A 12,670-nucleotide genomic window follows, 5' to 3' on the forward strand; every position below is an offset into this window, starting at 1 on the left:
GTCACTCTGAATTTGCATGGCGTTCCTGGAGTGCTCCACATTCAAGGCGTCGGGCAGGAGGGTGTAGTTGTGGTAGGGTTGTCTGTAGTTGGCGTTGGTCGCAACTTCCTGAGACTTCTTGGCTGCGGTCACACTGAACATATCCAGAGGTGTGTGGTACCGGGTCTTGCTGGCCTCGTAGCCCTTCTTATACTCGCGATCTGATTGTATTTTGGCCACATTCATGTAGTGAACCAGTTTAGGGTCATCCTGAAGACTGAGAAAGCCGATTTGCTTGCCTCTGGATTTCTCATAGGCCTCCTTATATTTGCACTATTTGGAAGAGAGGGCCAGACAGAAGTTTGACAGAAATCGAATTTATTTAACAATTTATACAAAGGCCAAGTTCAGTCTGAATTTGACAATACCTAAGATATTTTTAGTATTTTAATATACAACTTGCAAAATATTTCTAATGTATGACTGTAAGACTTGTTCTGAGAATAATAAATTAATATAATAATTTGCAAATTATATCTAGATTGTCCGTTAGTAGATTCTTTGAATGTGCCCAAAGGTTCCTGAAAAGTTTATTTCTTAAGCAGTTGTATATTTCTACCTCATTTCCATTAGTAATTTAGACTACCTTTAAAGAGTATTTATGGACTCAGGACTCCATTTCAGCAAAACTCTACTCCAAATTAAAGTATTGGCCTGAAAATGAATGAATTCTTACTCTATTATGATAATTACATCAAGTCAACCAGGATATAGAATTTAAAAACAATTAAAACATTGTTATCTAACCTACAATGCTTCCCAGTTTTTCTTGTTTCACTGGATTTGTTTCTTGTGTAAATAAATTGTCAAATTAAAACAGTATATTCTTTTGAAATGGAGACTTTATCTTGACAAAAATCTAAAAAAAATTTAAGCACACGGTGAAAAGAGTAAGACTTTCAAATTTTCCACAACTAAAAAGAAAATGTATCTGTAAATTTTTAATGAAGTTTTGAAAAAAATATTTTCAGTGAAGTAATGAGAAAATATCCTTGGCACTCATGAAATAAGGAAATTCTCCTATATTGTAATCTTCTCATGTGTTTCCCTCTATAATCAAGATTTCAAGCACACTATGCAGATTATAAAATATTCATGGGTTTCCTTACGTCACTAGCAATGTTCCTTGAACTTTTGGCGGCAACAATGGGAATGGCATCTGGTCTCAAGTCGTAACCCTTGGCAAGGGTTTTCTTCCAGTCTGCTTTGTAGTGAGCCTGTGGGAAAGAAAGGGGTTATCATTTGACATGGTTAAAAGATGATTGGAAACCGGACAAAAACGTATCCCAGACATCTACATTCCCTGCTATGTAGAGAACCTGCAGCTACGTGATTGGCTCATCACCTGTGTGCCTGCTACAAAATCTAATTCAACAAGAACAATGTAAAACCACCAAGCAATACATGGTGTAATCTCAAGTAATGACAGAATGTCTGTTTGTGCGACAGAGCAAAGGAAGGGGAGAATGTAGGACAACAAAACCTTCTCACAAATTCCTGTGTTTTTATTCTCTCATTTGAGAACATGGTATTTGTGACAAACTTCTCATAATAAAGCATTTCAAAGTAAGAGAAAGTCGTTATCAAAAAATTAAAATTAAGATACAGTACCAATCCTGTAGCTTTCATTGTTAAAATGCTTTTATTTTTGTATACAGTATTCTGTCTGCATGTATGCCTGCAGGTCAGAAGAGGGCACCAGACCTCATTCCAGATGGTTGTGAGCCACCATGTGGTTGCTGGGAATTGAACTCAGGACCTTTGGAAGAGCAGACAATGCTCTTAACCACTGAGCCATCTCTCCAGCCCCTGTTAAAATGCTTTTAATGCTGTAGTACAAGAGAAAAGTTTTTTTTTGTTTGTTTGTTTTTCGAGACAGCGTTTCTCTGTAGCTTTGGAGACTGTCCTGGAACTAGCTCTTGTAGACCAGGCTGGTCTCGAACTCACAGAGATCCGCCTGCCTCTGCCTCCCAAGTGCTGGAATTAAAGGCGTGCGCCACCACCGCCCGGCCTACAAGAGAAAAGTTTAAGTGGCCCAAAATCATAGAGATGATTACCAAAGAAACCGTGCACATTCAGAAGATAAAAGAGTACCTAAATGTTAATGTTGAGAATAGTAACTAAGCTTTTTTTTTTTTTTTAAAGTTACACTGTCATTAAGACAGGAGCATTGCTGGGCATGGTGGCAGAGGCAGATAGACCTTTATGAGTTCCAGGCCATCTTGGTCTACATAGGGAATTCTAGGCTAGCGAGGGTTACATAATGAGAATCCTGTCCAAAAATAGATAAAATAAACAAAGATATTTTTCAGGTTTAATTCTATTTTAAAATTAGAATCCAAATGTTAGATTTATTTATTTGATTTGCTTTTTGTTTTATTTTATTTTTGAGACGAGGTCCCACTATGTTGCCTGCGTTGGGCTCAAACTCCTGATTGTTATCCTCAATGTCAAGGGCCAGTGTCCCAAGCTCCTAATATTACAAGCACATTATAAACTCCTGTCTTTATAAATCCTGGTTTAAACATAGTAACCAATTACATGCCCAGACTACCTAATAACTAGTTTCTTTAAAAAGTTCCAACACTCACAGAGGGAACTGAGCTCTTCCAGAAGCTTTAATAAAGAGTTGAAACAAAATTGCACAGAAGAGACTATAAACCTGCTCTTTCCAGTCTTGGCTAGACTTTGTAATGTGTTTTGTTTTTAAACGGAATATTACTTTTCTGAACTGGTTTTACCATCTACTAGTGAGTCACAGCTCATAGTTAAAAAGAGTATACATTAAGTAAAATTTTGTAGTGACCCCCTGCTCCTCTGTTGCCTGTATAAGGGTCCCCTCTGGGTGCTCAAATGGTCTACATTTGGTTTGTTCTCCTTGAACGGCTCAGTAAAAGAACTACCCAGAATTGGGAAAGGGACGTCCCTATAAGAGATGTTAGACGGGCACCAGGTTAGATACTCACGTCACTCATATTGATGGCATTGACCTTGGCTTGAATAAACTGAGGCAACTCGGGGTCCATCGTGTACTTATGCTTCAGTTTCTCGCCCTCCACCTTGTAGTTCAGCTGCAAAGAAAGAAGCACGCAATGTTATGAGCTGACACGGTAGGAGCTTGATCCTGTAGCCGTGACTTTAAAGGGATGGCTGTCCTTGGTGTTCCCCAAACACAAGACAAATGCATACAACACCACAGCTAGGGAGCCGGAGTAGATATGTTTGTGCTTTTACCTCACCAGGTAAAGTGGTAGGTTCTGTGTTTAAGGTGAAAAAAAAAAAGTCAGAGATCTCCTCTTGGAGCTTATAGTTTAATAGAGGAGGCATGTATTTGCATAAACATGTAAACTATAAACTACAGCTAAATTGGCAAAATGTTGTAAATACAACCATACCAGAAAAACTTGGACAATAATGAAGGCAGAGGTAGCATGTGTACTCAGACTTGGGTAGAAGGGAGCATTCTGGGAAGAAGAGCAGTGTTTAGGACTTAAAGCAAGAAATGGCCTGGCCACGTGGAGGAGTTCAGGGCAATTGGAAGTAGGATTAGATAGAGAGAGCAATCCATGGGACAGAGGTCTCTTCACTCGAGGTAATGAGTTTGAATTTTAATTTCATCCCCAAGGGGATCCCAGACAATGAGACTAAGTCATTGCAGTCATCCACACGAGAGACAAGGAACTCTGCCTGGTGACAGTAAAAAGACAAGCCCTGCAGCAAACTGGCTACTTAGGACAAGGACACAGGCTTGGCAGAGATATAGGATATGGGGAGGGCAGGGAGGGAGTCACATCCAAAATCACCACCACAGTTCTGACTGGAGTATCTAGGTTTGTGCTGATGGGATTTGACCTTGGGATTTGATATGGCCTTCTGTATGTGTTGCTTTTATTGGATAACGAATAAAGCTGTTTTGGCCAATGGCTTAGCAGAGTAAAGTCAGGTAGGAAATCCAAACAAAGATATAGAGAGAGAGCAGGAGGAGTCAAAGAGACACCATGTAACTGCTGAAGGAGGATACCAGAATCTTACCTGTAAGCCACAGCCTTGTGAAATGGGTTAATTTAAGATGTAAGAGCTAGCTAGGAATATGCCTAAGCCATTGGACTATAGTATTATAATTTAGTTTCTATGTGATTGCTTGGGTCTGGGCATCCACGAAACAAAAGAGCAGTCTCTATTGGGACTTCTTCAGATGGAGCAGACAGAACAGTGAGTACCATTTTCCAAGGCAGCTCCCTTACAACCAGGAATGGCACTGTCCTCAGCACAAGGGAATCCCTGGCATTTATGAGCACTGAAGTACAACGTATCCTTAAACACTGCAGTAACAGAAGAGCTGCGATTACCCTGAAGGGACAAGACCCACAGATGACCCACAGGTCCAAGGCAAGTCAAAAAGCTCTCTACTTTCTAACCTCTGAGGCTAACACAAACATAGGCTTTGCTTTAAATGTTGCTTCTTTTTCTGGGAGCATTGTAAGTGAACCCTGGAAGTATGAGGTGATATGACACACTGGGCACTGGAAGAAAAGGCACTTGCTCTCAGAAATGAGGACAAGACATAAACTACTCTCTCTTCCCCAGAGGCCTCATTTGAAGAGCGCCTCCTAGAACGAGCTGTTCTACAAAAGGACTAGGACACTGTGCCATTTCTCCACGTAGCTGGTAGAACTACTGCGGAGCAACCAGACGCTTTTACAATTCAAACCAAGTTGACGATGTTATTAGGAACCCTCATGTCCCGTGTATAACGAGCAGATCATATGAATAGCCCAGACTTTCTGTGTTGGGAAAAAATAGCAAAGTTAGAAAGATCCTATTTTCCCCGCCTTCAAGTTCAACATTGTTTCCAAAGTAGAATCTGTGCCTTCACCTCTGAAAATGGTGTCTGTGTTAACCATAGATGCATCCTCCTACGCTGAGAGAAGGAGCATGGGGGAAGTGGCTTGGTTGCAGGGTTTACTCGGGGACTAAACCTTTAAAGGGGAACCTCTTACATCACTTAGCTGCTTGGTGTTCTGCTGAGCCAACACCATGCCCATGGAGTCAGGCACGCTAGTGAACTTGATGGTGTCCGGGTGTTGTCGGTACTTCCTCTCATTTAGTGCCTCGCCTGCCTTCTTGGCCTTCTCCACCTCCAGGGAGCCGATGGGGATCCACCCAATGCCCTTGAAGAAGTTGTTATACTCATCTTTGTACACATTCTGCAGAAAGAATAAGCTCCTATGAGAAGGTAGCCTTGGGAATACTCAGGGAAGCTTCTGGGAGCTGCAATGCTACACAAAAGAAATGAAAGCAATTATTTCTCCTGCGCTTGTATCTCGTCTGTCATTCGGCTTATTACCAGGAGCTGGAAATGAGAGGAAGCAGATCAGCTGTGGGAGTGCATGATCCAACACACAAGGGAATCTAGGCCATGCACTTCCACGGCTGTTTGAATTCTGGTTTGTCGATTTTTGACCATAAATTGGGCTTTCTTTTTAATTTTCACTGGAAACTTCGCAAGTCTGAGTTTCCCCCACACTATCCAGCCAGGTTATTTCTGACCTTAGCTGGGTAGTGAGATTTTTTTTCAAAGCCTGCTCAATAACGGAATACCAACCATTTCTTCCCCTGACAGAGAACAAGTATTACGGAACTCTGCAGAAAGAAATGCCCTGAATGTTAAACAGCTCCCTGGGCGGCTCTCTATGAATCACGCTGCAAGCAGAACCTTCCTGGTTTATTTGATATGACTCACGGCATGGATTTACATGGATGATGGGGTGACCTTGAGTTTAAAAAAGAAAAAAAAAATCCCTGAATTCTGAAAGCATTGGGAATTTAATTTCGCATCATCCAGTGATTACCACTGAAGTGGACCCACGAGGGTACCTCTGATTGAGAAGCAAAGTGCCCCATCTCATGAGAAGAACATGGTCCCATCTTCATTCATATGTCAACAGACACAATGCCAATACTTATAAGCATGGAAAGTCAGAAAAACAATGTAGCTTCGGAAGTTTTTTAAATGAATGCCGCTTATTCTAATGTATATTTTTCAAGTACCTTATTGTGTTTTGTTTTTTGTTTTTTTTTAAATTGTCGAGACAGGGTTTCTCTGTAGCTTTTGGTTCCTGTCCTGAAACTAGCTCTTGTAGTCCAGGCTGGCCTTGAACTCACAGAGATCCATCCGCCTGCCTCTGCCTCCTGAGTGCTGGGATTAAAGGCATGCACCACCACCACCCGGCTACCTTATTGTGTTTTTAAGCCAAATAAGATGAACGGAAATGATCAATGTCTTTGGGTCTGTTGGGTAACGCATACTTACGTCGCTCTGGATTTGGTTAGCGTTCCTCGTGTGCTCGAGACTCAGGGCATCGGGCAGGTATGTGTAGTGGTGCAGAGGTTGTTTGTAGTTGACATTGGTGGCTACGTCCTGGGCCATCTTTGCAGCAGTGATGCTGACCATATCCCCAGGGGTATGGTAACTGGTTTTGGTGTTCTCGTAGTTTTTCTTGTATTCTCGGTCTGACTGCAGCTTTGCCACGTTCATATAATGGACCAACTTGGGGTCATCCTGCAGGCTTCTGAAACCAACATGTTTGCCCTTTGACTTCTCGTAAGCTTCCTTGTACTTATACTGTGGAGACAGAACTTGGTTAGCCAAGTGCCATTTGGTACAAAAACGTTTTTCCACACACAAAGGTAAACAGAACATTATGACTTTCTGGATGAGTGTTCATGAAACACACACCTCATCTCGTCCAGAAAAATCATACCAAAACCTAAACTCGGCTAGAACTTCAAGGCAATTCCATGATCAATTTAACAATTTCCACGCCCTTTGCTTGACTCCTACAGATGATTTGTATACAGAATTATTTTTTTTAAAATCTACCAGAATATGAACACACTATCTTCCAAACATAAGACTAATGTCTTTTAGCTCCATAGGGACGTGTCCTTTTCTAATCCAGTTTGTGATTTCTGTTCATGGATGGGACTATCCGTGTAAGCAGTTGGGCCTTCACCCCCTCCCTCCATCCACTGCACCCTCTGCAAGCTCGGGACTGAAGGAACCGCAAAGGAAGGCACTTTGGCAAAGCCAGGAACTGCTGGGGGGGGGGGTGTTTCTCATCCATAAAAGCCCAACCCAAAGCAAATCTATTCAAGGTCTTTCACTGCCAGGGGGCCGTCATTGAGATGCAGATTGAGCTGCTCCGTAATAGCTCAGACCCTCGAAATTTATTCAAGAGAAATCAAATCTACCGAACCCTGCAAACACTGAGCACTGGTAGTGTAAATTCATAAGCGAGGACTTAGCAGGTGAGAGGGTTACCAAGGAATTACTTGTTATATTAGAAAGGGCTCCAGTGGGAGGAAGGGACAGAATCACACTCCAGACTTTCACTTTTAATTTAAATCAGGAGTGCATTTGAGACTCATGTGTACTGTCTGCAAAGTTTGAAGGTGGCATTTTCAGTCCATCCCTGCCAGGAAAGCTGGAGTGACTTTATACTCTTCTTTTCTATGTGGATTGTATGCACAGTCGGTTTCTTCTCTTTTCTCAAGTCAAGATTGTAGCCCTGGGAATAGAGCATGACAGTGACCCCTGCAAGAAGCGAATGACTAAAAATGTGTTTTTAAAGATGAGAAGTATGTGTGTGTGTGCGCGCGCGCATGTATTATAGATTGTGGTGGTTTGAAAGAAAACAGTTCATAGAGAGAGAGGCACTATTAGGAGATGTAACCTTGTTGGAAGAAGTGTGTCACTGTGGGGGCGGGCTTTGAGATCTCTTTTGCTCAAGCTTCCCTCAGTGTGGCCATCAGTTGAGTTCCTGCAAGATGTAGCACCTCATCTGCCTGCACACCACCATGCTCCCACCATGATGATAACGGACTGGACCTCTAAAACTGTAAGCAAGTCCACCCTAATTAAATGCTTTCTTTATAAGATCTGCTGTGGTCTCGGTGTCTCTTCACAACAATAAAAACCCTAAGATAGATGAAATGGCACCAACTGACTGAAATGATCACCATCATATCCTAAAAAAGGCAGGGGTCTTAGTTGGCTTAGGGAATGCCTGTTGATATGCAACATCCTCCATTTTTTTTAATGCAATTGTAATGCAGGCAGGCATCTGAACTTAACATGTTTCTGTCACTCATTTCATGCTCTCACTGGAAATAAATGCAAACTGTCAAGGAAATGAGTCAGCAAAGGGAATTTTCATCATGAGTCGGGGGAGAAAGCCATTGTTAGACTTACAGCATTGCTAAGTGGAGTCATCTGAGAAAACAAATCCCAACAATGTTGAAATGGTGGCAGGTTTTCAAAACACCATTTTAAGGTGAGTTTGGGCATCATTACTTTATATGTACACCCAAGCAAGCGTGTATCCAATTACTTAAAAAAAAAAAAAAAAGGTAGTCACTTAAAATCTTTACTCACGTCACTGGCGATGTTTCTCGAGGACTTGGCTGCTGTGATGGGGATGGCATCAGCCAGGACGTTGTTGCCTTTAGCTATTAAATCATGCCAGTCCCGTTTGTAACAGACCTGGGGTAGAAAAGCAAAAGGGAGTCAGCACACTGTTTATCCATCCTCTCAAGAATCCCTCAGCCGCTGGCTTCTTTAGTTCCCTCGTGTATGTGAGATAAGGAACGCATCGCATGTACCCTGCTACGAAGTCACATCAGCAAAGGGTCACATTTGAATCCAGCATGAAATCACGGGTCTCTCGCTGATTGTTCACCTAAGTCTGGCCTTGGCAGATAAAGAAGAAGGATGCTTAAAAACCAGACTTGAAGAAGGGAGGAAATGAAACTATGAAGGATGGCCCAGGGGACACCAGGCAGCCATATTTACATAATTAAAAAATTTAAGGCTATTGTAAAAAAAATGAAATCACTGAATTAGAATTTCATTAATTTTCATTTTTGTCCTGCAGGATTATAATCCCTCTCCCTCTTTGTTGCCAACTGGAAAACAAAGCAGAAGTTTTAGGGGAACATGCAATGTGCTCTATATAAGAGTGCTACACCCCATGAAGAGGGCCTTCCATGCCATGAGCCAACTTGAGTCAAGAGGCCACCATCCTGAGACGTGCTCTGCTGGGGACCCAAGAGTGGGAAGCTGACTTGGATAATCACCCAGATGCTTCTCCACTCCACAGATCTGTCTATTGCCACACCAGGTCTTCACACCCCGCCAGAGACCCACGCTACTCACATCACTTATGTTGTAAGCATTGCACTTGGCCTGGAGGAACTGTGGGAGGTCGGGATTCAAAGTGTACTTATGCTTCACATCTTCTCCTTTCGCTTTGTATAAGATCTGCAATACACAGACACAAGAATAAAGTCCCTTCCACACCAGGCTGAAGGGAAAAGGCCTTAACTGCCCACTGAAAGGACTGGCTCTTTGTAGAGTCTTTGGTCTCCTCTTTCCTGTACGGATCTTGCTATGTGGCCTAGGCTGGCCTAAATCTTTAGACCCTCATGTTCTGGGATGAAAGGTGTGTGCCACCACACCTGCCTTGGAATAAAACTTTTTGTACCAGTCGAAGGTATCCAATCAGGGGCCAGTAGGAAAGGGATTGGGAGGTATAGGTTGGTTCTAAACACCATATATCCATGTATGGATAGTAAATAGAATATTTCTAAATGTATCCAGTAAGACAGTCTTCTAATGGCAGTGGAAAATGACAGTTTTAAAATGTTAGTGCCTGGGGAATAAAAAAAATGCCTAAGCTAAATTTTTAATTTTCTTTTTTATTTATTTAACAATTTAAAATTTATTTGTTTTATGTGTGTAAGTGCCTTGTTTGCATTAATGCTTGTGTACCACATGCATGGTACTTGTCGGAGTCAGGAGCGGGCACTGGAGTTATGGATAGTTGTGAGCCACCATGTGGGTGCTGGGAACCAAACAGGGGTCTCCTGCAAGAGCAGTCAGTGCTCTTCAACACCGAGCTATCTCTCCAGCCCCCAGAGTTTTAACATTGAATGCACAGAGTGCTCAATTAGTAATGAAGGCATTGGCATAAGAGTAAGCACATCAAGTAGGCACTCACCCCTTAAAAAGTACCCCCCCATACACACACACAAACACACAAACCATCTTCCTCTGTACTCACATCACTGACTTGCTGCGTGTTCTGCTTGGCTTGTACCATCACTGGGGAGTCCACGATGCTGGTGAACTTGAGCGTGTCTGGATGCTGCCTGTATTTCTTCTCACTCAGGGCATCACCTGCCTTTTTCACCTTTTCCTGGTCGAGACTTCCAATCGGTATCCAGCCAATGCCCTTCATCCAGGTATTATAGTCTTCCTTGTATGCATTCTGCAGTGACAGAGAGGAGGAATGAGAGCCGGGCCCATTCTGGGAGCCGAGGGGTTGACCTGGGGACCACGGCACTTACGTCACTCTGGATATGCATCATGTTCTTGGACAGCTCCAGGTCCATGGCATCCGGCAGGTAGGTGTAGTGGTGGAGAGAATGCTTGTAGTTCGTATTGCTGATTACATCCTGTGCCTTCTTAGCCGCCACAACATCGAACATATCGTGAGGGGTGTTGTACTTGGTCTTTGTCTTCTCGTAGTCTTTTTTATACTCCCGGTCTGACTGTATCTTGGCCACGTTCATGTAATGGACCAGTTTGGGATCATCTTGGAGACTTTGGAATCCAACCATTTTCCCTTTAGCCTTCTCATAATCTTTTTTGTAATGGACCTATTGCGAGTGAAGGGGGGGCATATTTTGAAATGTCGCTTTGAAGATACTGAACAGTGAGGTCATACTTTGAAAGTTTTGAGTTTCCTAGACATTTCTGTCTGCCCATAACAAGGGGATTGGTTCCAGGATCCCCACTTTGTGCTGACACAAAGCCCAACCCATACTCGAGTCTCTTATATGAGCCGTAACCTTTGCACACTCTCGGCGTACACTTCAAATCATCTCTAGACTACTTATAATATCTAGTAAATTGTAACTGCTATATAAATGGTTTTGTGTCATTTTGAAGATATGACAAGGAAAAAGTCTTTAAGTGTTTAGTACAGATGTAATTTTAAAAGTCTTTCCAGTCCACAGGTATCTATGGATATGAAATCTGAGGATAGAAACTGTCAACTTCCTATGTAATATGGTAAAATAAAACACCACTTAGGAGCCTTGAGTGTCTGTATCTACTTCTGCCGCCCAAAAGAGATTGGGATCCAGCTTGTCACTGATGTGAACCCTAATTCATATCAATGACAAAACTAATTCTTCACACTCTTTCCCCCCATAGACATAAGTAAATGCCATGAAAAGAAAAAGGAAGCATTTTCCATTCTTCACCAATTACACTCTGCTGCCAGGGCCCTGGAGCCGCTGAGGATTTGACAACTCTTAACTAAAAGACATTTTCAGAGTCCTTGATTATTGCAAAGGAAACCCAGAGCCAGTCATGGTGAATAGCATTTGGCTTTGAATTGTAGACAGAGGGGGACTGGGGATTCTTGGGGAGGCCTGCAGAGGATCCTGGGAAAGCCAGAGCAGACAGGAGAGAGTATAGGAAGATGTGGGGCATGGGGTGGCTGGAGGATCCACCATGAGAAAGGGTCAGAGAGACCTTTCAGAAGGGTTTTTCAGAAAAGGGGCATCTGGGTTTGGTTTTTTTCTTTCTTTCCTTTAAATATTTATTTATTATGTATACAATATTCTGTCTGTGTGTATGCCTGTAGGCCTGAAGACCTCATTACAGATGGTTGTGAGCCACCATGTGGTTGCTGGGAATTGAACTCAGGATTTTTGTAAGAGCAGGCAATGCTCTTACCCTCTGAGCCATCTCTCCAGCTCCTGTTTTTTTTTCTTTTAAAGCTGTATTGTAATTACAGTAGTGTAATAAAAATTTCATTTCAATCAGAAGTTGCACTTGAATTTCCCAGAGAAATAGATGTAATGGATGAAAAAGAGAAGAGAGGGAAAGAGGCGATCACATAAATTAATAAAGATTAGAGATAAAATTATTCCATCCAGAAGCTATTACAACTTGAATTTCTTCTTAGGTTCTTATTAAAATAATGTGGATTTATGCAGAAATTTGCACAGTGATTTGAAGTCTTCTTAGTAACTCACAAGTGGACAGTTATACCAGTTCCGACCTCCGAGAATACTAAGGTCTCTTTAGGGTTCTTTCTGTATAGAATCATTTCCAGTCAGGGACACCATATGTGCTGACTTCTGGGTACCCCACTAGGTCCCCTGTTATGCAGGTGACCATGGCTGGACTTACGTCGCTCGCAGCCTGCCGGGCAGCTTTGGCAGCTTTGATGGGAATCGCGTCGATTCTCAGGTCATACCCTTTCTTGCTTAAGTCTTTCAGGTCGGCTTTGTACATGCTCTGCAAGAGAAACACCCCTTGAGCAGGACTGCGGAGCCATGTGAGTAAAGGCCGGGTGTGCAGGGCAGCGCTAGACACACCTCACTGACGTTGTAGGCGTTCACTTTAGCCTGGATGAACTGCGGCAGGTCCGCGGGCAGGTTGTACTTATGCAGTATCTCCTCCCCTTTGGCTTTGTAAGCGATCTAGGAGAGGAGAAACCACGTGGACACCAAGTGTGGAGAGACAGTTAATGGCACTGGGGAACAATTTTAG

General features: G+C 42.6%; 1 protein-coding gene across 1 annotated transcript in view; it reads right to left on the minus strand.

Annotated features, from left to right (window-relative positions):
• The window catches only part of Neb (nebulin), a 182,217-nt gene that overhangs the window by 126,936 nt on the left and 42,611 nt on the right, over positions 1–12,670 (minus strand). The window contains exons 31-41 of the mRNA XM_041631527.1: positions 12,496–12,600; positions 12,308–12,415; positions 10,450–10,761; positions 10,164–10,370; positions 9,257–9,361; positions 8,477–8,584; positions 6,353–6,664; positions 5,040–5,246; positions 3,006–3,110; positions 1,149–1,256; positions 1–312 (exon numbers count right to left, since the gene is read on the minus strand). Coding sequence (XP_041487461.1) covers positions 1–312; positions 1,149–1,256; positions 3,006–3,110; positions 5,040–5,246; positions 6,353–6,664; positions 8,477–8,584; positions 9,257–9,361; positions 10,164–10,370; positions 10,450–10,761; positions 12,308–12,415; positions 12,496–12,600 — 1,989 coding nt within the window. The remainder of the gene's footprint in view (positions 313–1,148; positions 1,257–3,005; positions 3,111–5,039; positions 5,247–6,352; positions 6,665–8,476; positions 8,585–9,256; positions 9,362–10,163; positions 10,371–10,449; positions 10,762–12,307; positions 12,416–12,495; positions 12,601–12,670) is intronic.

The sequence above is a fragment of the Microtus oregoni genome, unplaced genomic scaffold (assembly GCF_018167655.1).
Source record: "Microtus oregoni isolate MIOR12 unplaced genomic scaffold, Mior012 000037F_ref0000500, whole genome shotgun sequence".
Classification (NCBI taxonomy): domain Eukaryota; kingdom Metazoa; phylum Chordata; class Mammalia; order Rodentia; family Cricetidae; genus Microtus; species Microtus oregoni.